The 21,478-nt window shown below is 49.7% G+C and overlaps 6 protein-coding genes across 6 annotated transcripts; 2 read left to right on the top strand and 4 right to left on the bottom strand.

Moving 5' to 3' along the window:
- Positions 1-2,454: 2,454 nt before the first annotated feature.
- N7462_004079 (uncharacterized protein) lies at positions 2,455-3,651 on the bottom strand (the record flags this gene model as incomplete). Its single annotated transcript, XM_057075805.1, has 1 exon — positions 2,455-3,651. The coding sequence occupies one exon, from the start codon at positions 3,649-3,651 to the stop codon at positions 2,455-2,457; it is 1,197 nt and encodes a 398-aa protein (XP_056935310.1).
- A 1,549-nt stretch (positions 3,652-5,200) lies between these two features.
- Positions 5,201-7,647, bottom strand: N7462_004078 (ankyrin repeat domain-containing protein; the record flags this gene model as incomplete). The annotated part of the gene is made up of 4 exons (XM_057075804.1): positions 5,201-5,742; positions 5,850-6,488; positions 6,617-7,417; positions 7,479-7,647. 4 exons carry the CDS (start codon positions 7,645-7,647, stop codon positions 5,201-5,203), a joined length of 2,151 nt encoding a protein of 716 aa, XP_056935309.1.
- A 468-nt stretch (positions 7,648-8,115) lies between these two features.
- On the top strand, positions 8,116-8,737 carry N7462_004077 (uncharacterized protein; the record flags this gene model as incomplete). Its single annotated transcript, XM_057075803.1, has 2 exons — positions 8,116-8,505; positions 8,642-8,737. The coding sequence occupies 2 exons, from the start codon at positions 8,116-8,118 to the stop codon at positions 8,735-8,737; spliced, it is 486 nt and encodes a 161-aa protein (XP_056935308.1).
- A 3,266-nt stretch (positions 8,738-12,003) lies between these two features.
- mfsA (glucose-inactivated glycerol proton symporter STL1) lies at positions 12,004-13,632 on the bottom strand (the record flags this gene model as incomplete). Its single annotated transcript, XM_057075802.1, has 1 exon — positions 12,004-13,632. One exon carries the CDS (start codon positions 13,630-13,632, stop codon positions 12,004-12,006), a length of 1,629 nt encoding a protein of 542 aa, XP_056935307.1.
- A 1,329-nt stretch (positions 13,633-14,961) lies between these two features.
- On the top strand, positions 14,962-15,904 carry N7462_004075 (uncharacterized protein; the record flags this gene model as incomplete). The annotated part of the gene is made up of 3 exons (XM_057075801.1): positions 14,962-15,127; positions 15,332-15,572; positions 15,631-15,904. 3 exons carry the CDS (start codon positions 14,962-14,964, stop codon positions 15,902-15,904), a joined length of 681 nt encoding a protein of 226 aa, XP_056935306.1.
- Positions 15,905-17,672: 1,768 nt separating this feature from the next.
- Positions 17,673-18,110, bottom strand: N7462_004074 (uncharacterized protein; the record flags this gene model as incomplete). Its single annotated transcript, XM_057075800.1, has 1 exon — positions 17,673-18,110. One exon carries the CDS (start codon positions 18,108-18,110, stop codon positions 17,673-17,675), a length of 438 nt encoding a protein of 145 aa, XP_056935305.1.
- Positions 18,111-21,478: the final 3,368 nt, after the last annotated feature.

Below are 21,478 nucleotides of genomic sequence, written 5' to 3'. Positions count from 1 at the left end.
TAGAACAACCTCATTGGATAACCTCGGCTGTTCATATCTTTCCATGTGACGCATGGCTACTTAAAGGGCAGTCCTCTCCCGCTCTAACATGAGCAGGCAAGAAAGACTATCTTTCGAAAAATGCTTGCGTCGACGGAAGTTTGGGCGCGAAAGCCTGTGACCGTGCGAAACTTTGAGTTTCACAGAGATGCTCAGCCTGAGACTAACCCATGGAGATAAGGTGACGACGAGGTGAAAAGGGAACTCAGTAGCTAGCTATTGGTAAGGTTGATCGTCTATCTGGGTGGTATGTACGATCCTAACTCAGAATAGAGCCGATTGCGGCCGGATAGTCCTGCGTTAGCATTCGGGCCGAAATTAATTCACTAAACACTCCTCTATTTATACTCTAAGCCTCACAAAAGGTTCCAGGCAAAACTTCACTATAACGGTCGCTATGATTAGCACCTTGTACGTACGCGCCCTTAACCTTCCCGCGTTTCTATAAGCTAGGAATCTTCTTGTCGTTACTATAAGATAAACTAGCTAGTTTCCTTTATGGAACTTAGAAGCCCGAGTAGGAGAGTGGTTACTACCGTGAAAGCTTGAAATTCAAGGAGATTAGAGAAGAGGAAAGTCCCCTAGCTCTCACGAATAGTAATCTATCTCTTTATAAGATTTCGACTAGCATTTAGCAAGAAATATACTAATATCCGTATCGTCGGTCAGTAGCCGTGCGTAGCATAAAGGGAAGATGCAGAAGGATTTTTAATTCAAAATACTAGATTTAACATTTAACTCGCTCAATTTTGTGCGGATTAAAAGCAAGCTGGTGGGGATCTCCCACCAATCTGGCGACATCTTCCTCGCGAACGAATCAAGTTGTTCGCCGATTCTTTGGGTCGTAGAGAAATAATGTTTGAAATCCTCATGGTTGCGAGCAAGTATGAGACCTGATATTTGGTATAGACGCCTGTGATAGAGATCCTCCGTGGATAGCCAAGGAGTGTGGTCGTCAATATTGAATGCCGCCGAGCCTGTACTTGACGGTACACCAAGTATGACGGAGAGATAGCGTTCCTATCGTGGTGAGCATGGTTCAATACAGATGGAGGTGAAGAGCCTACTGCTCTCGAAATCTGATACCATAGATGACTTCTTTTTGCTTCCTGAAGATACACGCCCTCCTGGGATGCCTTGGCAGTCGCTCTATGCATACCCAGAAGCTGAGCTATCGTGATGGCTTTTCGAAATGAAAGCCAGGACTTTCGGAGATTGCCGGTCTTGACCTCATATATTCCCTGGAGTGCAAGGCATTCCACCCCTTCAATGCTTCCGGTCATTTCGTCATCTGAAGTCACGTTCCGCGTAATGAAGCCCATGATTCTGCTCATCAATTGTCGAGGTGGCAAAGCAGTGTGAATTTTATGCATATCTACGTCAGATGGGAGCTGCTGAATGCAGATGGCGATACATAGGAGAAGTCTCGATATTCCTATCGGATGCTCAGATGAGACGGCGCTGACGCTAAACATTTCGTGAGAGTCAGTATCATCTGGGCTTGATAGATGCGGCATCATATGTTGTCAAATAGGCCACCATCCATGACTATTAGCGAATAGATAGTCGATATCCGCTTGACAAGGTAACATTGCTGTCAATTGTTGGCGTACGATCTCGAGTTTTCCATTCGGAGGGCAAACTTCAGCCTCCATTGCAAAATCATCAGGTACGGGAGCAGTAAGAGGTTGAGCTTGCCCCGTCATGGCCGAAATTGATGAAGGAGTCAAAGCACCAACAATATCCTGCGGAAACCTGCTCATTAGAGTCTCTAGCAATGACTCCACTCTTACCATTCTGCAAGACATCCCCAGGTCCTCGGCAGCTGAGGAAAGATGATCATTGGCATATTCCTGACTCAGGCATGGTGTGCTTCGTTCCAGATAACTGGTGCAAACGGAGATATCTGGAGAAGGAATGCATTTGATCTTTCTCCGTTTACCTGCTCGTTATCAGAGGCGCGCCTTCTTGCGGAGATGAGGGCTTACACTCCAAACAGCTCTTCGTTGCTTTTCGAACCCTTTTCCGCCGGTGTTCCTCAGGCATCGATTCAGGAAACATTATATTAAAATTAAGGAAAGGGTTCGATCAATCGTTTTGTTTCTCTTGCTCTTTCCACAATTGTTTCCTCCTCGGAGAAACACGCCATCAATTTTCGCCCCCGATGAACTCGGTCTTGTTCGGCCAAATTCGACCGAAAGCCCGAAGCTTAACACCAATCAATGAGAACGGGTTTTGTGTGAAAGAAATACATAGAACGGCGAGTCCTGGGATAAGAGCTGTATCCATCGTTATCTTACCGCGTTCCTACGGTTCTCTGAACTCTGTGAGATAATAAAAAGAACTGAGAAATCTCAAGCAGCCTGTATGTTCCACATGGGTATATTTACATCACTTTGATCATCTTCACCGACCCTAGTATCCTCTCTTCTTGCAGTACTGCTTGATTACCGCACTCCCCGTCAACCCCGCCTCGATAAACTCCTCATAGCTCCAATAATCCTGCTTCAGCCCTTCTCCCTCCGTCGTCGCATTACTCAAAAACCTTGAGTTCCAGTATGTACTGCCGTGCGTGAACTCCGCAAACGCCGACAAGCCCGCCTGCAGGTTCCGCCCCCGCAAGCCCAGCTCATTCTCCGTCCCGGCCTCCATCGCCCACTCCCCTACAAAAGTCGGGAACGTCCCGTCGCCCTGACTCGCGCGTGCATCCGCACACAAGAACGCAGGCAAATTGGCCGAGCTCGAATTTGAGTACTGCCAGTAATAGTGGTGCACATCGATCACCATGTTCGCGTGCTTATCAAAATATGGTGTCCAGAACTCCGGCGCCTTGAAGCTCCCCTGGAACATGACCGGAATACGCGCATCCACCGCTGCTACCGCCGCAAGTACCTTGTTAATGTATCGCGCCAGCCAGACGGCGCCATCATCGGACAGCGCCGCAGCCGTACCGAAGGCGCTGAAGTTATGATTGTCCGCGGGCTCGTTGATCGGCGACAGCGAGTAGCTGCCCGGGTGGCCCGAGTGCGCGATGAAGGCGACCGCCGCGTCGACCGCACGCAGCGACCATGTCAGCGCTGTTTCATTGTGCCACCAGCCCCAGTGCCCGACGGCCTCCCCAATGTCTAGCCCGTTCGTGCCGCCCGGCAGGGAGTGGATGTCTAGCACGACGTGCATGTCGTGTTTTGTGATCGCGTAAGTCGCGATCCGCCGCACATGCTCTTGCTGTCGGCCCGAGTACAGCTGTGAGCCAGGCATCTGAATCCAGGCGGCGTAGGTGGTGGGGATTCGGAGGACGGTGATACCGGCTGCCGCGAGTTTGTCAATGTGCGCTGTCGTGATGAAGGTTTCGTAGCGTTGTTCCATAACCGGCTTGCATTGCGCGCCGAGATTTGCGCAGAGGCCCCATTCGTCTGAGGCGCCGCCGGAGTACGTGGCCCACCAGGTTGTGTCAATTGTGGACTCTTGCTCGAGCCAGCCGCCTAGGTTGACACCGTGGCCCTGGAAGGTGCGCCAATTGATGTAGTTCCCAAGCTGAGGGTTTGGGTGAGGGGCACCGATTGCTCTATGGGCGATGCTGAGAAGGGCGAGGAAGGAGGAGAGCGTGGGCATGATGAATCTGGGTCAGACCGGCCTGGAAGTTTCCAGGGCGAGAGGATGTTTGCGGCAGATCTTGTTGTTGCGTCAAGTACCCATGCGATCAGGGGCGCGTGGCTCACCCTCTATTTATACAATAAATCATTCGGTAGAGAAGGCACCCGAGTGGGTTCATCTGTGTAGAGCAACGGAGATCCCTTGGTGATTCCTGCAAAGTCGGGTTCATCTTCCCCATATTCTCCGCATTTGTGGGGTTGACCTGCATAGATACTCGGATAACCCTAACTGGCACGAGGTCCCAATGAGGCCCACTGCTGTGTGAAAACAGTAGATGTCCGGCGGAGCAGGCCATTAGAGGTTAGCCTGTAGTTAATTTTGCGAGGACTGAGTGATTGTAATACCGTTATATTTGCCGATCGGAAGTTAAGGCGCTCGGATTTCCCAGATCGACAATGCCGATTGCTGGTGATCTTAATCTTGAGCCGAGGAGGCTCGGGAAATCCGGAATTAGTGGACACTTCTTCAAAGCATTCACCCCCCCGACAATGTTCATGAAAAGAAAAGATGATTGGGTAAGCATCACTTGTGGTCTTTAACTATAACAATAAATTAAATCAACAAGATGTGTCCTTAAAACGTGCTTTTCCGTCTGCCTCCTAGCCTGTATTCTTGCCCTCCTCCCATCTCCCACCTCTTTCATTGTAGTTACATATTATGTGCTTTCAAGGATAGAGATTAGATTATTGCAAGGCAGGTATTGAAAGCGAATTTCACATTTTTGCTGCATTGTCTGCATTCTCAAGAGTTAGGTGCCCACCTGCTCTGGGGAATTTCTTCAAGACGGTGAACATATCTCTATTCGGCCCTCGTACAATCACGATCGCCGCGGATTTGGGACTATGGAGAGTAGTGAACTCGTTACTAAACAGTCATACTCGAAACCACCTTGGCCAATATACATTAAAAAACTCTTTTATGGCCCCGCGCCAAAGGCTAAGCGCAAATAATTCATCGAGCAGCACCTTGTCATATACAGCACGTGATATTCCTCGTTTGTAAAAATAGTTTGTGGAATCCATGGTGGAGCTCATAGGGTTCTCAATCACAACTACTGTAAGAAAACGGTGAAATAAAGGTATAACTTGTGTGCGGAAGGCAGGAAACTACTTCACATTTGCACGGGTTAAGGCATCCAAAATGCCGTTAAGTCGGCAGGTTGTTCCACGATTTTGACCAAGAATCTTCTGGTAGCCTGCTAGTGCTCGCTGGTATATCCTCTCAGCCGCTTCTAGCTTCCCCTGGCATTTGCAGAGAATTCCAAGGCCGTTGACTATATCCAGAGTAGACTAAGAATCGAAAGCTTCACTCTCGGTGGAGACAACAGCACCTAGATCTAGTAGCATCTGTATCACTTGTTCATCGCCTCCACGGGAGGCGGCCTCGAGCGCATTACTAAAAGCCTACCCTGTGCGTTAACATCGGCTTTCTTCTCGAGCAACATCTGCACCGCCCGTTTACTTCCGCTGTATGATGCCGCCTGGAGTGCGGTGCCAAATTCCCCACCCTAGGCGTTGACGTCGGCGCCTCTGTCGAGCAGCATTTGCATCACCTCTGTATAGCCCTTGAATGATGCCACCTGGAGTGCGGTGCCATGCCTCCCACCCTGGGCGTTGACGTCGGCGCCTCTGTCGAGCAGCATCTGCACCGCCCGTTTACTTCCGCTGTATGATGCCGCCTGGAGTGCGGTGCCAAATTCCCCACCCTGGGCGTTGACGTCGGCGCCTCTGTCGAGCAGCATTTGCATCACCTCTGTATGGCCCTTGAATGATGCCACCTGGAGTGCGGTGGCATATCTCCCAGCCTGGGCGTTGACGTTGGCGCCCCTGTCGAGTAGTATCTGCATTACCTCTATTTGACTACAGTGTGATGCCGCCTGGAGTGCGGTGCCAAATTCCCTACCCTGGGCGTTGACGTCGGCGCCTCTGTCGAGCAGCATTTGCATCACCTCTGTATAGCCCCTGAATGATGCCGCCTGGAGTGCGGTGCCATATTCCCCATCCTGGGCGTTGACGTCGGCGCCCTTCGCGAGCAGTATTTGCATCACCTCTGTATCGCCCTTTAATGATGCCGCCTGGAGTGCGGTGCCAAACCTCCCCCCTGGGCGTTGACGTCGGCGCCCCTGTCGAGTAGTATCTGCATTACCTCTATATGACCACAGTGTGATGCCGCCTGGAGTGCGGTGCCATATTCCCCACCCTGGGCGTTGACGTCGGCGCCCTTCGCGAGCACCATTCTCACCTCTGCCTCATCCCCCATTTCTGCAGCGCTTATTAGGTGATCGTCGACTTTGTTTCTCGATTCCTCAATTTTGTCGCTGTGAAGGCTGCTATCATCCGAGAAATCTAGAGCAACGGAAGGCAAAGAGCCAGCTGATCTGATGCCTTCGGCTCTCGCAGAGTCTGACTCTTCATTGCCGTCAAAGTTTCGCGGGACTGCAAACGTTGCGACTTGTTCCTGATGGAAAGCAACGTGATTGTAAAATCCTTTATTGAAAGGTCCAACCGAGTAGCAGAATGGGCACATTTTTCTGTCATCGGCTACCGTCGTCTCCGCTAAATCTAGGAGATTTTCGATCTGCTGCCTATCCAGACCTTTGTGGCAATCTGAAAAATGTTGCAGCAAGCCGTCTTTCGATATCGAGATGAAGAACCTGTGTTCAAAGCATCTCCATACGCGGCGGTGGACCAGTCGCTCATGTTCAAGCCATGTGTGCCGACTGGAGTACATGCGGTCGGCATCTGGACATTTCTCGTAGGTACATACGTACGGCTGGAGATCTTGGCGGATATGCTCTCTAATCTTCATTAGAGCGATGCTCCTATCCTGCCAATGATCTTAGACACTTACTGCCACGACTTCCCTCTTCCTTGTTTTGACGGACAAGCTACCCAGCAAAACGGGCAAACAAATTCTGACTTACTGGCTGCATCGGAAGGAGGTGGAGGTAGTTCGGGGGACTTTCCATCAATGTCGTAGGCCGTAGTCGCGTAAGAAATCACCGTCTCTGTTTCTAACTGGTCGTCCATTTCACGGTTATACATGGAGAAATCGGTTCCTGACACCATTGACTTGGTTTTTGGAGTCGGCATGAAGTTGCCTGAGACACGGAGCGTGATTGGAGGCTGGGAGACAGGCTCCGCAGGCCTCACGAGAGTTGCGGGACTCTGCTGGTGAGTTGGCTCATCCGTAATGTGTGAGAGCTTGAGAGCATGTCTCTGCCAATATGCAAAATACCTTCTCCGGTTGGTGATTGCTTTTGCTAAGCGATCTCGCAGAAAATCGCCTCCATCTAGCAGATGATCCCTGGCATCTAAGATATCGACAAAATCGTGATTTGGGTCTCGTACATGTTCAGCAGTGAATTCCTGTGATGATGGACGCAGACGTAGGTGATCGAGCAACTCCTGTACATGTCGACGATCGAAGATGGCATACGCCGAGAACAAGTCTTTCCCAGTCTGCGGATTTTCCTCTTTCATGAGAAGGGCTTTCTTGGTGAGTGATCGATATCTTGTGTTGCGTATCTTAAAGGAAAGCCTGTACAGGTGCTCCATGATATCTTTGATTTCGTCTAATCTTTCGGCAAGTTCTCCGGTAATCAAGTCGCTACCGGCGGCACTGGAATCACTGGAATCACTGTCCTCGATTTCTTCGTCAGGGGTAGGTGGGACATCGCTACCCTGTTCGTAGGGTAGGCGAAGACCTGTGGTGATCTCGGCACCTGGGCAATGACAGTCACTAAGAAATTTCGGTACATATGACAGGAGTTGCGACGCACGTACTTTTACTCAAGGAGTCTTGCAACTGTCCCAGAAACTTGAGGACTGCTGCTCGTAGCACTATCGAGTCTCGTAATCTAGCGTCAAGAGAACTTCGACCTCTCTGCAAAGCGCCCAGATTGCCAGCCCAAATCTTGAAACGAGAAAATTCATTTTCAATTGCCATCGGCATCATCTGTTTTTTGTACTCATCCGAAGACGTGCGCAGCGATAGTGTCAGAGTATCGAAGCAACTTGCACAAGAGAGAGAAATGGCGCCGATGTCATCCATAACTAGTTTCAATCTCAGAGGCTTAGATAATATTGTTGTGTATACCTCGTGAGCTTCAGCTTCATCTTCGTAGTTGATAAGTTGCAAACTGGTGATAGTGGACTACCGAGCATAATTAAATCCCTCATAATAACGAAAGATTCCAAGGAATGCAAAAAGGTCATTCGTGGAATTAGCGCCAAGAGCTGTGCTGTAGCGGGGTTGATGCACTAAAAAAGGGCGCGCCGCTGAGATCTGGTGTGCCCGGGCCGACGCGTGGGGAGGCTCCACGTTTCCACGTTTTCTTTGGAAAGAAGCTTCTTTCATGGTGAATCAACTCGCTGATCGTCTCTCCAGAGTGAGTTGCGTTGATGTACCTGGCAATCCAAAATGGTGACAGGAGTGGAAACAGCTGGACTCGTCCTGGGAGCTATTCCTCTCCTTATATCTGCCCTCGAGAACTATGAGAACTTGGCAGCTCCGACAAAAGCTTTTATCCACTGGAGATCACGTTTGAGAGGATTAGTATTGGAGCTCTATACAATACATACCTCTTACGACCAAGCTGTTCGTGTCCTATTAAAGCCATATGCCGACCCCGCAGACCAAATCACGATGATGGAAGACCCCCGAAGCAACTTGTGGAGAGAAGGAGACATTGCCGACAGTCTTCGCAATCAGTTAGGGCCAGTATATGGTCCTTTCATTCACACTATAGATGAAGTGTCAGAGATCCTGGTCGAGATAGCGGCCTGCCTCAATATTCCTGGGTCGCAGCAGGTTTGAGCACCTCTCTTGAAAGTTGGACTCAGTACTGACTTCGGTAGGTTTTCACAAGTCAAAACCTGGATCCAATCGTCTTTTCTAATTTGCAAGTCGCGAAAACTCCGTTTCATTGCAAAAATTTTGAATTCAGGGAGAGGATCAAGTTTACCATGAAGAAAAAAAGCGTGAAGGCCGCGCTGGAGCGTTTGGAGGCTTGTACAAGAATGATCGATGCCTGGACCATTAGAGCCGACAAATTGCGGGATGAGACACCGGAAAGTCGTTTGAAGCTAAAATTTTCTGCATCATTGGGTACCATTCAAGAGAATGCGACCAAAGTACACCAAGCAATTTCTCGAAACTGGTGTAACGACAACTCTGTCCATGTCGCTCGTCTGCTCCTCGAGCAACGGCTGGTGAGGTCAAAGAAAAGGAAGAGGCCTCTGCAAGCAGCGAGCTTGAACTTGGTAGCGCAGGCAACTTGTTTCGGATTGAGTCTCCGTGGGGACTGCAACGCGTCTTCTCAGTGGTTGAATTCTGAAATAAGGATTACCGAACTCCCGCCGAGGTATGCACTTTGAGGTTCTCTTTCGTTGTCATTCTGAGCTCTGATGGTGACGTTCGATTAGGGTGGGGACCGTTCGCGTGACAATATCAGTTCCAGAGGACGACCACGACCCTGCAAATTGGCAGCATGCTACGAGCTTATGCAAAATCATTAAGCAACCTCCGCATCCATTTTGGGTACTCTGCCTTGACAATACGGGGTGTCTGAAATCATGCCCGTCCTTGAAAGAGACTGCCTCTGAATACGTTCAGCAATCTTTATCTCTCGAGGCTCTTCTTCCACAATTCGGGTCCAAACTCCCGATAAAAGAAGTGTATGGACTGGCCATCACCTTAATAGCGTCGGTTTTGCAACTCAACGATACTCCATGGCTTGAAACAAAATGGAGTAAGAGGAACATCGTGTTCGCAAGAGCGAACAGTCACATGCCATTATCTGTCGACCTAAGATATCCTTTCTTAGTGAAGGAATTCCATCAAGGTGTGTGACTTCAAAACTCAACTTCGAAATCATCGACGCTGATCCAAGTATCAGGAGCTGGACTCCAACGCCCCAATAATACACCTGCCAACATAACCTGTTCGAACTTGCTTGCCTTAGCGATTATGTTGCTTGAAATTAGTTCTGGACGGCCTGTTGAGCAAAGACTCGGAGATGATCAAATCACTAAGATCTTACCGAATGATCAATCGAGTCTCCAAGTAGCGGATGGATGGCTCAAGGAGGAAAATTCTCATGGAAGATTATCATGTGCCTTCTCCCAGGCTATTTTGACCTGCCTACAAGGATACCTCAACCCCGATGCAAATTTCAATGATGACCATTTCTGCAGCGCCTTCAAGGAAAACGCACTGTTGCCGATTGAAGAGGAAATGGATATCCTAATATTTGGACCTCTGAGGTAATTTGCAGTAGAAAGCACTACAATGAACGAAGTACGTGTATCGAACAGCATCCAATCGTTCAATTTTCCTAGGACTGGAGGCGGATCCTGACAATGCGCCCTTTTGTTTCACGATCATAAGTTACTGGTTGGACAGGAATATTCAGTCTAGACTTAGATTCTACGCTGCACGAACGATATATTCAATAGCGGCCATAGATGCTCTCAATTGATGTTGTAGGGTTCCCAAGGTGTCGGAACATTCTCCCGGGCTTCCGGGGCTTCTTGGAGTTCCCTCTTTTTCTAGTAGCTCTTTGGACCCTAGTAAATGCCTTTCCGGTCATCACTGCCCTGGTACATGAGGGAAGATCTTGAACCCCTTGGGTCTAAACTCGATGCCCTGCAACAGGCCGCCGCTGCCCACATCCGAATCTGGCCCACTTTATCAGGGAAATTACTTCCATGAGAGCAGCGATCAGCGGCCTGGACCAAAACAAGCCCTCCAGTCGGAGAATTTCGAACGTTTTGGATGAAGAATCATGGAAAAAAAAGGAATGAAGAATTAAAGTTTCAGCCTCCAATTCCATAAACAGATCATTGAAAACTACAGCTTACAGGGGATGAAGGAGACAAGTATGGACCTTATATATTCAGTCCTTTCCAGCCTATAACACACGACAGGCCTTCCGACAAGTAGTAACAGAAGAATACGGTCCAGGCGCTAAGAAACACTAGCCAAAATAAGCAAAAAAAGAAGAGGATCTAATAGAAAAGGGGGGCGTACCCTACTTCCTCTCCAGAAGTCGGGTCAAACCGTTTAGAGGTAGACTTCTCGACTCGAATCACAATACTTTTTTTCTCAACCCGATACTCATTGTGCCTTTCGATACGATTTCCGTAGGCTCTTTCCAACCCGTCATTCTATCTTCATCTGAAGAGCGACCAAAATGGCAATTTCGCCGTTACAATTTTCATAACACACTTTCTTCTTCTTTTTCTTCCCTTTATCCTCCCCCTCCTCTTTCTGCTACTACTGCTGCATCTGTAGGTCAAACGCAAGGCAACCTCTCCTTAGAAATGGGTGGACTGTATCGAGAGGGTCTCGTTGATAGTTTCGAAAGTGGAGACCTTCATCTGTCTATACATGTACCTTATTGACCCCATCCAACCCCACGCCGCTTTTAACGGCGATCATCACGGACAAAACCGCGAGTCCGTGCACGTGACTAGCCACCCCCGCGCGCGGAACCAATAGCGGGCAAATAGTCTCAGGCCGTGTTTGCAGGGGGATGTGTGAGTTTCAGGGCGCGTCGATCACATGTTCGGCCGCGGCAAGTCGCCCGAAGGGGACCCTGTCACAAGTAAACAAAAGAAAAGCAAAGAAAAGTAGAAGACCCGACGGGACGCCTTAGGGTGGCACACGCAAGGAGAGACACAAAGACAAGGGCTACCCAGTCTGCCGGGCCACCCCCACCCCCCTCCCCCGGCCGCGGGCGTAGGAGAGAGGGGGACTACGAGGTTACAAGGTTTCAAGGTTACGAGGGAAGAAAGAAAGAAACAAAAAGAAAAAAAGTTGTTCTGAAAGCCAGCCTAGCCAAAAAGGTCTGGATTTTCACATTTTTGCATTATGGATTCTCAAAACGTCGTTTCAGGAGAGAAACGGGCCAGAAAAACTGCAAATAAAGGGAATCTAGAACACAGGGGGAATCTATCTGACAGTTGCAGCCAAGTGGCCCAAGGCATCACATGCCGACATGATCATTCAGTGGAGGAAAAAAAAATATAAGGAAATAAGGAATAGAAATAGGAAATCAAGAAAGGAAAAAAAATAAATGGGGGGAATAATAATTGATGGGGATCACAAGGAGGGGGGGGCAGTCTAGCCCCCCGTAGACCCCCATTTTGCTTTCCGTCTCCAGGATGGAACTGCAAAAGCAAAGATCAGGGAGAGCCCTGGATATACATGAGATGAGATACATGATTGAAATCATTATTGTTGTTTTTTTTTTCTTTTTTGCTGCTTGTCCATCAACTGTGGATGGATGGAGCGAAAGAAGCCAATTTAATCAGAGGCGTTCTTCTCGCTGCTCTCGCCGCTGCTCAGAGCCATCTCAGCCTTCTCAGTCTCATGAGCGGTGGTTTGCTCCTGAACATCGAGACCAAGCTCGGACTGCATGCGGGCAATCTCATCGACGGAAAGCTTGGGCATGGTGTTGGCAATCTGGTAGGGCCACTTGCGCTCAACGTGGGCCTTGGCGAAGATCAGATCCACCTCCTCCAGATCACGGCCGGCAGTCTCGGGGTAGTAGAACCAGGCGAAGGGCAGACCGATGAAGTTGACCAGCGCGAAGAACAGATAGATACCCCAGCCGGAGGCATCAGAGAACACGGGGGTGAACATGACGACGGCGAAGTTGGTGATCCAGTTGGTGCAGGTGGAGGCGGCGGCAGCCATGGTACGGGTGCGCAGGGGGTTGATCTCGGGAGGGTAGATCCAGGGGAGAGGCAGCGTAGTGAAGGCGAAGAAGCAGATGAACAGGAAGATACCGACAACGGCACCCTTGGAGTTCTGGGTGCTCTCGTCGATCAGGCAGGCCATGGTGATGATGAAACTGAGACCCTGGCCGAGGAAACCGATCAGGAAGAGCTTACGGCGACCGACCTTCTCAATCATGAAGAACGAAGGGATAGTGGCCAGGGCGTAGACGGTAGCGAAGACACCACCCAGAATCAGAGACAGGCGGTGGTCCATGTTCAAGTTCTGCTCGAACAGCAGGGTGGAGTAGTAGATGGCAGCGTTGCAACCGGTGAACTGCTGGAAGAACTGACCGGAGCAGCCGATCATCATACGCTGGAACTCCTGGGTCTTGCCGAAGGTGAAGAGAGTCTTCCACGAGGCCTTGGCGCTCTCGGTAGCCTTGAGATCGGCCTTCATGAGGTTGAAGTCGGCCAGGACATCCTCGGCATCGGGGGTGCTGTCGTTCAGCTGGGCCAGAACCTCACAGGCCTCCTTGTCGTAGCCGCGCATGACGAACCAACGGGGGGACTCAGGCAGCATCATGGCGCCGGCACTAACCAGAACAGCGAAGAGAATCTGGAAAGCGACGGGGAAACGCCACTGGACGGAGCTGTTGACATAGGAAAGACCGAAATCGATCCAGTAGGCAATAAAGGTACCAACGGCGATAATGGCGCCCTCGAAGCAGACGAGGAAACCACGGTTGTGGGCACGCGAACACTCGGACTGCCAGACGGGGATGGTGGCGGTATCCATACCGTTACCCAGACCCGAGACAACACGACCGATGACGAACTGACCGAGACCCCAGTGGGGACCGAAAGCCGCAGTCGAGATAACAGTACCAATAATCATCAGAATACCACCGGCAACCAGCAGTGGGGTGCGGCCGATCCGCTCGCCCCAGATGAGAGTGAAGATAGCACCAAAGAAACAACCAAGTTCGTAACAAGACGTGACCGCACCACGAAGAACGTTGACATGCAGCGAGTAGGCAGCGGTCGCGTCAGTCGGGATGCTGAGAGGAGGGAACTCCTTGACGAATTGATCACCGGAGATGATACCAGACATCAGACCCTGATCATAACCGAAGAGCGAGAAACCGACGACGGAGGTGAAGGTGATGGCCAGATGGAGCTTCTTGCCCCGGAGGCCGCTGGTGGTGGTCCACATGATGGGTGGTGGTGGTGGTGATCCTTATGCTCTCTGGTTTGATTCTATATACCGGAATGGATGTAGGGTATATAGATAAGAGTCGATCAGGCTGGGAGGAAAGGGGGAAGAAACCGAGACCAGCCACGAGAGAGGAAGAGAAAAAAAGAAGCCCGGGACGTCAAGTCTGGGGCTCAGAGATGTCGGGGATGCGACTTATATGTACCTTTTTTTTTTTGGCGACATGCCCTTCGTGGCGTCCGGAGACAGACAGGAGGTACATAGCTCGGTACCTGGTCCACTCCGATGCTCTGCCTGGGGGGGAACGTCTCATTTGGTTGCGCCAAGCCGAAAAAGTTTGAGATGACGTCGGCGGGGGCGCTATGGGCAAGTCGCGCGAGCCGTCGTGGGGGCCTCTTGGGCGATTGGCACCGACAAATCGATGTGGATGGGTTCAGATGGATTCGGATGGGGGTGGTGGATAGGGACCGATGGGATTCCTGGGGACTCGATTGGGGGGAGTGGGGAGGGAGAGGGGGGGGGGGAAGAGAGTCGCTGGGGAGGTACTGGGGACGGACTGGGGCGCTCACTTGGGTCGCTGAAGAGGGGGCACGCAACCACTGGCCAGCAGCCCTGGAGCCAACGGCAGTGATGGGGCAAGTCTCGCGAAGACCCAGAGGGGAAGGGGGGCGTTAGCGGCAGAGTTTTCTGGGTAGTTGTCCTGTTCGGGAATTTTAATTTCTCAATATGTGCAGAACCAAATTATTTTGTTTTTATTTCTTGGTTGTCTTGGGTGTCTTGGTTTTTTTTTTTTTTTTTTTTTTTTTTTTTTTTTTTGGTGGTTGGTTTCGATCAGAATTTTACTGTTCCTATGTTGGACGCCGAGAAATGGCTGCGTTCGGCGTCCGGTTGTGGCGGCGGAACCGTCGTCAGGGCCGTGGTGCTTGGGGTGCTTGAGGGTGCTTGAAGGTGCTTGGGCTGGCTTGGTACCGGGTACACCGTAGCATCGCGTTACCGCCACAGCCACGGAAGGTACCGTACGTACCTCGAGTCCCTTGATTATGTGATGAGCGCCACCCGCCCTACACACGGAGCAACGACAGAGTACAGGGCGGGGGAACAAGAGTTAACCCGATTCTGCCTCCCCCATCATAATCTTCAATGGAGCGCTCTAATCTCCCGAACCTCCGTTCGAAAATGGAGCATGGGGCATGATGACGATGCGCGCGTTGAAACTCTCCTTATCCTTGTCCGTCTTTTGTTGGACCACTCGTCTTCTTTCCTCGCCCTCCACTTCTTCATGCCCCCCCTGGTCACCCAAGCCAAACTCGGCCAACTAAAACCCGACTAATGCTCACTGCGACCACAGTCTCGTGGGGCGCGCCGTCCATCCTCCAGTCTCCCGCCAATCCGATCCTCCAGTGGGCGGAGGATCACCTGTGCGGCTTCCGGAAATGGTATCTCGTCCGACCCATCCAACCACGGGGAATTACGGAGGCTGTGGGCCAGGGACTGGGTTTCTGACCTTTTTCTTTTCGGCTTCTCCATCTTTTTTCGCCAGTCATAGTGCATCATTTCCCCGAGATGTGTCAAGAGAAAGAGAGAAAAGAAAAGAAAAAGAAAAAAGAAAAAAGAAAAAAAGACAAAAGAAAAAGAAAGCGACAAAAGACAAAAGAGAGAGAAAAGCGAAACATAACGGAGAACATCGACACTGGCTCAGACGATGCCGGGCCCGGACCCGAGTTCGACAGCCAGCCGAATCCTATAGAGGGCGAACCGATCTCGTCTCAGTTGCCCGTGGACATTGCGATCCGAGCGACAGATGCGAGAACTTGGCGACTGTGTCCGACCACATCGGCGATTACTGGAGACTCCTTTCGCGAGTCACTACGCCCTACTTCGTTAGCGACGTGGCCCCCGAGAACCCCGTGTCTTCGGCCCTCCGAAGCCGACGGCTCAGGGTGAGCGCCAAAGCCGCCGTAGAACCCACCCGACGGCCCGACAAGGGCCAATAACCAGCCCGCCCTCGAATCGGTCCCAACTCACAACACCCCGCGGGGACGTGTGCGCGACGCCACTGATGTCGGTCCCGACAGTGGCCTCTTCTCTCTCTCTCTGTCTCTCCGCACACAACGTGGTATTCACCTGGAGAAATGAGGGGGGAAGCGAGGCTGGCAAGGGATTCCGCCCCCAATCCTCCCCCCGACCAGAAGACGCCTACAAGCGACCTACCGCCTCGGAAACCATCTTCCCCCCCCTTCTCCTCCCCCGGCGCAGTCATCTGGATCTGTAGACAGAGAACAGCGTACTCGATTGATATCTCCTCCGGCCTTCCATCCAAAATGGAATTGAGAAACCCACCAGTCTTACGTGATGCGAACCGGTGTGGTTCAGGCCCCTAGGACCGTTCCCTAAATATTATAAATATTAAATCGATCCAAAAAGTCTGTCCCCTCCCAACGCGCCCATCGGTTGGTCAGACTCGCAGCACCGCCTTTTAACGAGCAGCCGTTTAAACTCGGGCGGTGGCCCTCTCATTCAAGGCGCGCCCTCTCATAGGCTCGTGCGTCCTTGCCCCGATGGGTCCAACTCTTTTTCGGATAAACCATTTCCTTGCCCGCTTTGGGATCCAAAGAACGGGCCCCAATGAAAAAGGCAGCGTAGGTTGGTCGGCGACCTATCAGGAGCCGCCAAATGAGAAGAATCAATCAATTCAATTCAATCAATTACCCGATCGTCGAGGGAGACGGCTATTCGAAAAACCTTCCATCCTAGGCAGGTCCTTTCGATGTAAAAAAAGGGGATGTTGGCATCACTTGGCCTACGAAATTTCCCCGTATATGCCGCATCCTGTGCGCTGTGTCTCGCCGGCCGAGACTTTAACCCTCGCAATCCAGCCCCGGCACGCGAGGGTCCCCTTGCGCCGCGTTCAACTGGAAGGGAGTAGTATATCGGTACCTGCCGTTCCATTCGGCTTTCAGCCCGCGGGCCTCGCCTCCATTTCGTGTGTTGCCTTTGGAACCGAACAGAAAGGGGGTGTGGTGCCTCGGCGAATAGAGTCCATGGCGCAAAAAGACCGTGACAATGGAATCTCGGCCGTTGGCCGTTTTGCCAGTTGGTCTTGACCTCCGTCATCGTGTCGCCGTCCACCGAAGAACGAGAGAATACCAACGGGCCCCGCAGACGGTCGGCGCCACGTGGTTGATCACAGATTCCACGATGCATCATGACATCGTGACATATCAGCACGCGCCTCGAATGGAATGTTGTCCGTGAAAACAGAACCCATGTCGTTCTTTTCCAGAATCCAAACCTTGGACTTCGTAATTCGTGATTCGTCTCTAATGTGGACCAAGGCGAGACCATTAATCTTTTTTTTTTTTTTTTTAATTTTTTTTCTTTCATTTTCATTTCCCGATACCAATTACTTTAATCCTAACAGCCCCAAATGCCGTCGAGTGGAGCAGCCCTAGCTCATGCAATCTCATCTCTACAGAACTCGGTAACGAAGTTCGGAGTACAGAGCACAGAGCACACAGCACAGGACAGGAGTACGGAGGACCTGCGCACGGAGTACACGAGAACCTTCGAGCTTTGATCCCCTGGCGTCTGGGCGCTTGGCGCAAAAAAGGGTAAGTTTGCCGCACTGGGAAAGCCACCGCCACTCCCGCCGACTTTAAACGGCCCCCTGGTCTTGTCCTGCGTCACCGCCGTCTTCCCTGGCTCGTGCGGGATCAAGCCTCTTATGCGCCTCGGTGTCTCTGTTCAGGCTTTTGGGCGGCGTTTTCTACAATAACCACTGTTTTTATACTCCCGTATCTGGACAGGGACGATCTGTTGACAGCGACCTGCGTTGCCGAATCGAATATCCCTCCCCAAGCGAGCAACAGGTGGAGCAACCAACAGTCCATCTGGCAGCGCAATCTCGCACACGTATGATATTCCGTAAATCCCTTCCATGTGCGCGCACCTTTGTCGCACGCACAGCGACGATCGATCCTCGGAGGATTCCTATTTTTTTTGGGGAGTTTTTTTTTCTGGCCCTTTTAAAAGGAGGAGAATTATTTTCCCTTGGGTTTTTTTTCGGCTTGGCTTTTCTTGTCCTTTCCGCGATCACGCTTTTTGGTTCGCTTTTCTTGATGTTCACTTTCTCTCGCTCTTGGCTTGCGTTTTTCCGACACGTCCCCCCTCGCCGTTCCCGTCCTCGGATTCGCCCCGCCCACAGACCACGCTCCCAGATAGTGATCACCGCGCCGGGTGGGCCCCGGACTCTCCCCGTCCGCGCTCAGCGCTGCCCATTCTCCGGTCCGGCCGCACGACGGGCGGCGCAATGTCGTAGATGGCGGTCGCGCCGCCCACGAATCGCCGCCACGGGAATTTCCGCCGCGGTCTTGGCCCGCACCGAGATATCCCGATGCCCGTCCCGACGTTCGGGCCTGATGACTGCAGCCGAGCGTGTCGAGCGTGTTGGGTGAGAAAAGCTGGCGCACGATCATCATGTGAAAGATGAGTCAGCGTCGTGCTGAGTAAGATACGTCATGTGATCTGTACCGGTGGTAGAGACAAGACTCGACAGTAGTTCAAGGGTTGAAGCGGCGAGGCGTAATCCGTAGATCGACGTGGAATAGCGCCAGGCTCCGCTTTCGATGCACCGTGCTAGTTCTGACCTCGACGTTCTCAGAGAGTGGATATACAGAATGGGTGTATTTTCCCTTTGATGTTTTGAGGTGGTGGTAACAGCCGGGCCCGCAGATCGACTCGAATGTAAGCGTCTTGTGTCGATCGATTTGGGAGATGCATGTAGTGGTGCATGTTTCGAATTGTACGGTAGTCTATTGAGTGGATCAGAACTGGATCGGCGCCATCAAGAGTGACCCATCTTGTGGAGGTGATGGGGGGGGGGGGGGGGGGGAATATACATTTACCTAAAGATATATATATCTAGTGTCTTGAACAGGATAATTTTATCTATTGGTAGAATCGAACTCTTGCGATATCTAGCTAACCAGAGGTCCTAGGATCTCGAGACCTAGTTCAAATTACGCAGAACTACGTCCTTTATCGGTTGATATCGGTTTTGAAGCCTATATCGATTATAGTGTTAGGGTGCTTGCTGCTTGCGGGGTAGAGGCCTGTTGGTCAGGTAAGGAGAAATGAATACAGTATTGAATCGTTAGAGAATCGAAGAAGAATAGTAAAGGTGTCTTATTTCCAAATAACTGAATCTCTTCAAGATTCACGTTCGAAAGAAAGGGGGATACTCCTTCTATAACCTTAATGTCGTCATTCCACTGTTTGCCGAAGGTGTGACGATAAAGGAGTCCGACTCCTACTTGTTGTTCCCTAGGAACGCATACCGTTTTTTTTTAAAAAAATAAGCATATGCGTCATGCATACGATTCGCATCTGACATCGGCCGGAATAACATCAAGTATTATACATTTAGTTGCTCTATAACAATATACCTATCACCATAAGAGTAATACTAATAATAGAACTTGTACATAACCAATTTTGTGGGATGAAACGTGAGGCATAATATTTTGGTAGAAGAATAGCTTTATTTTAAATCCAACTGTTACCACGTGACAGCCAATGGCTTATCATTATTCGCTCATAGTAATGGAACTTCATCTTCACATCTCCCCAGAATCCACCAGCTTATTACCACCAACCCTCAAAAAGAATTTATATCTCTGGAAGATAATATAGTCTATACGATATACTCCTAATTTGATTACGACCAAAGCGTTGTATTATTAGCTGAGTTCAAACGTCTGAACTGAATGGAAGGGAAGAGATACGTGTAAATCCTTCTAGAAACACCTTTATAGGCATGTCCATGTTCCGCTTGCCGCTAACAATGACGAGATTTTTAACCGTCTAGAAGAGCGATCAAGTTGGTGATAGGATGATGTAGTATGAATTTGGTAGCAATAGGTGGTAAGAGGTGACAAAATCCTCCGTACATAAGATCACCAAGTAAATCCATATGCCACAGATCACAAGATGCAATTTAATTTATCTCTAAACTTTATTAAATATCTAATACATATTATCTATATGGTATCTTTTATGTTATAGAGAGAGTACTAAATTCGCATTCTAATGATTATTAACCTCATATAGGATATACTCTTCTTCCTTACAATAAGTGTCAATATAGTAGGACACTGTATAAGCTTTCCAAGGTAGGATCCAATGGAACGCGATGGTCAACATGATGTCGAACAGTGTGAACTATCTGGCAAGGAGTTTTTAATATCTCCTGCCTCGCTGACTAGCGTATCACGGCGCTAGTTTCTGAGTATACCCGGGATTGTGAAAGTACTACTTGCAGGTTAGTTAGTAGCTTGTTGATTAGGTAAGAGAAGAATGAATCAATATTGAATCGCTATGGAATCGAGGAACAAGAAAGGTAGTGTATTTTTTGATAACTGAATCTTGAAAGAGACTCAGTTTGAAAGAAGGGGAGTCTTTCTCTATCTCATAATGGATGTAACATTGAATAAATGGATGAAGATATATGAGATACCTTTATCGCGTCATTTTTGCGTCCTATATTCGGAGAATCCGTCATTCATGCATATCCATCACGTTATGGATACGAATCGTATCCGAAGGTGATCCGAATGACATCATGGATGCGGTAATTCCATAACAATAAAATACATTAGACACATACTTAAGCACCATATTCGCTAAACTAGACTAGTTGAAGAAGTTGAAATGTGTAAAATTTAAAGCCCTTAATACTGAGGATTATAGCTATTAAAATATGACGTATATAGTTAATTAGGATCAAGTACATATATTATATCTACAACCTAATCAGGACCCTAATTTAGATCCGGATTGTAACTAGTGTAGTGGGGAAATAGCTGAAGATAGATGAGCTTTGATTGGAGGATATATTTCCTAGTACACAGTCTTTACAGGATATAGCTGTGCATCTCCGATAGGGAAAGAATAAACTTCTACAGATCTTTCGCTGAAACAGCTTCTGTTTCCTTTGTGCGAAGCTCTCCTCAATTGTGTTATGTGTGGTGGTTTGTTGGTCTGTTCGTTGATCCATCTCATCCAGGCTGCTTGCCAGGCTTGCTATAGAGAGCCCCGGTTCACTGGTTTTATAAAGTCCCCCGAGTAGACTCGGAACTCGGCACCGTAACACGCTAGTCAGCGAGGCAGGAGATGTTTAACGCGCCATGCCAAATAAATCATATAGTTAGATATCATCACATTGAGCGTCGCATTCCCTTGGATCTTACTTTGCCAAGCCGACACCGTATCCTACTATATCGACATGTGGTACCAAGCAATCATATTCAGCTTTTCAAGTAATAGCTAGAACTTATATCGTAAGAAGTTAGTCAGATGGGACAGGGCTATTCTACTCGAAGATAGAATGTTGGGGCGATTTTTCAGAGCGCTAAAATCTAAGATCACTCCGTATATGGAACCAGGAACCTCCTTGTTCAGCTCGGCTAGATCCCAGTGAGGTTACAGTAAGGATCATCGGAATTAGCTCCTGGTCAGCTGAAGAGAAAAGCTAAATGTGGGCAGAACTTTAGGGATGGGCCATGTAGAATCCACATTTCGGTCGACTGGATATTAGTCATCCGAATGATTACCATCTATTGGAACGTCGAAGATTTCCAGCCAAGAGATGATAGTGCGGCGAACCCGGAGTCATGCAGAGTATTCGCAAGCCTAGCCACACACTCCCTGGCACGGCTGAAAGGTGGGGGAGGGGGTAATGCTAGGCGAAACTATATGAATTGACAGTCAGCTCTGATTATCTCTTTTCTTTTGCCTATATTTTCTATTACACCTCTTTTTATTTTCAAATTATAAATAATCTATTTGT

The sequence above is a fragment of the Penicillium macrosclerotiorum genome, assembly GCF_028827735.1.
Source record: "Penicillium macrosclerotiorum strain IBT 26536 chromosome Unknown utg000003l_segment0_segment0, whole genome shotgun sequence".
Taxonomy (NCBI): domain Eukaryota; kingdom Fungi; phylum Ascomycota; class Eurotiomycetes; order Eurotiales; family Aspergillaceae; genus Penicillium; species Penicillium macrosclerotiorum.
This window is presented reverse-complemented; position numbering and strand designations above follow the sequence as displayed.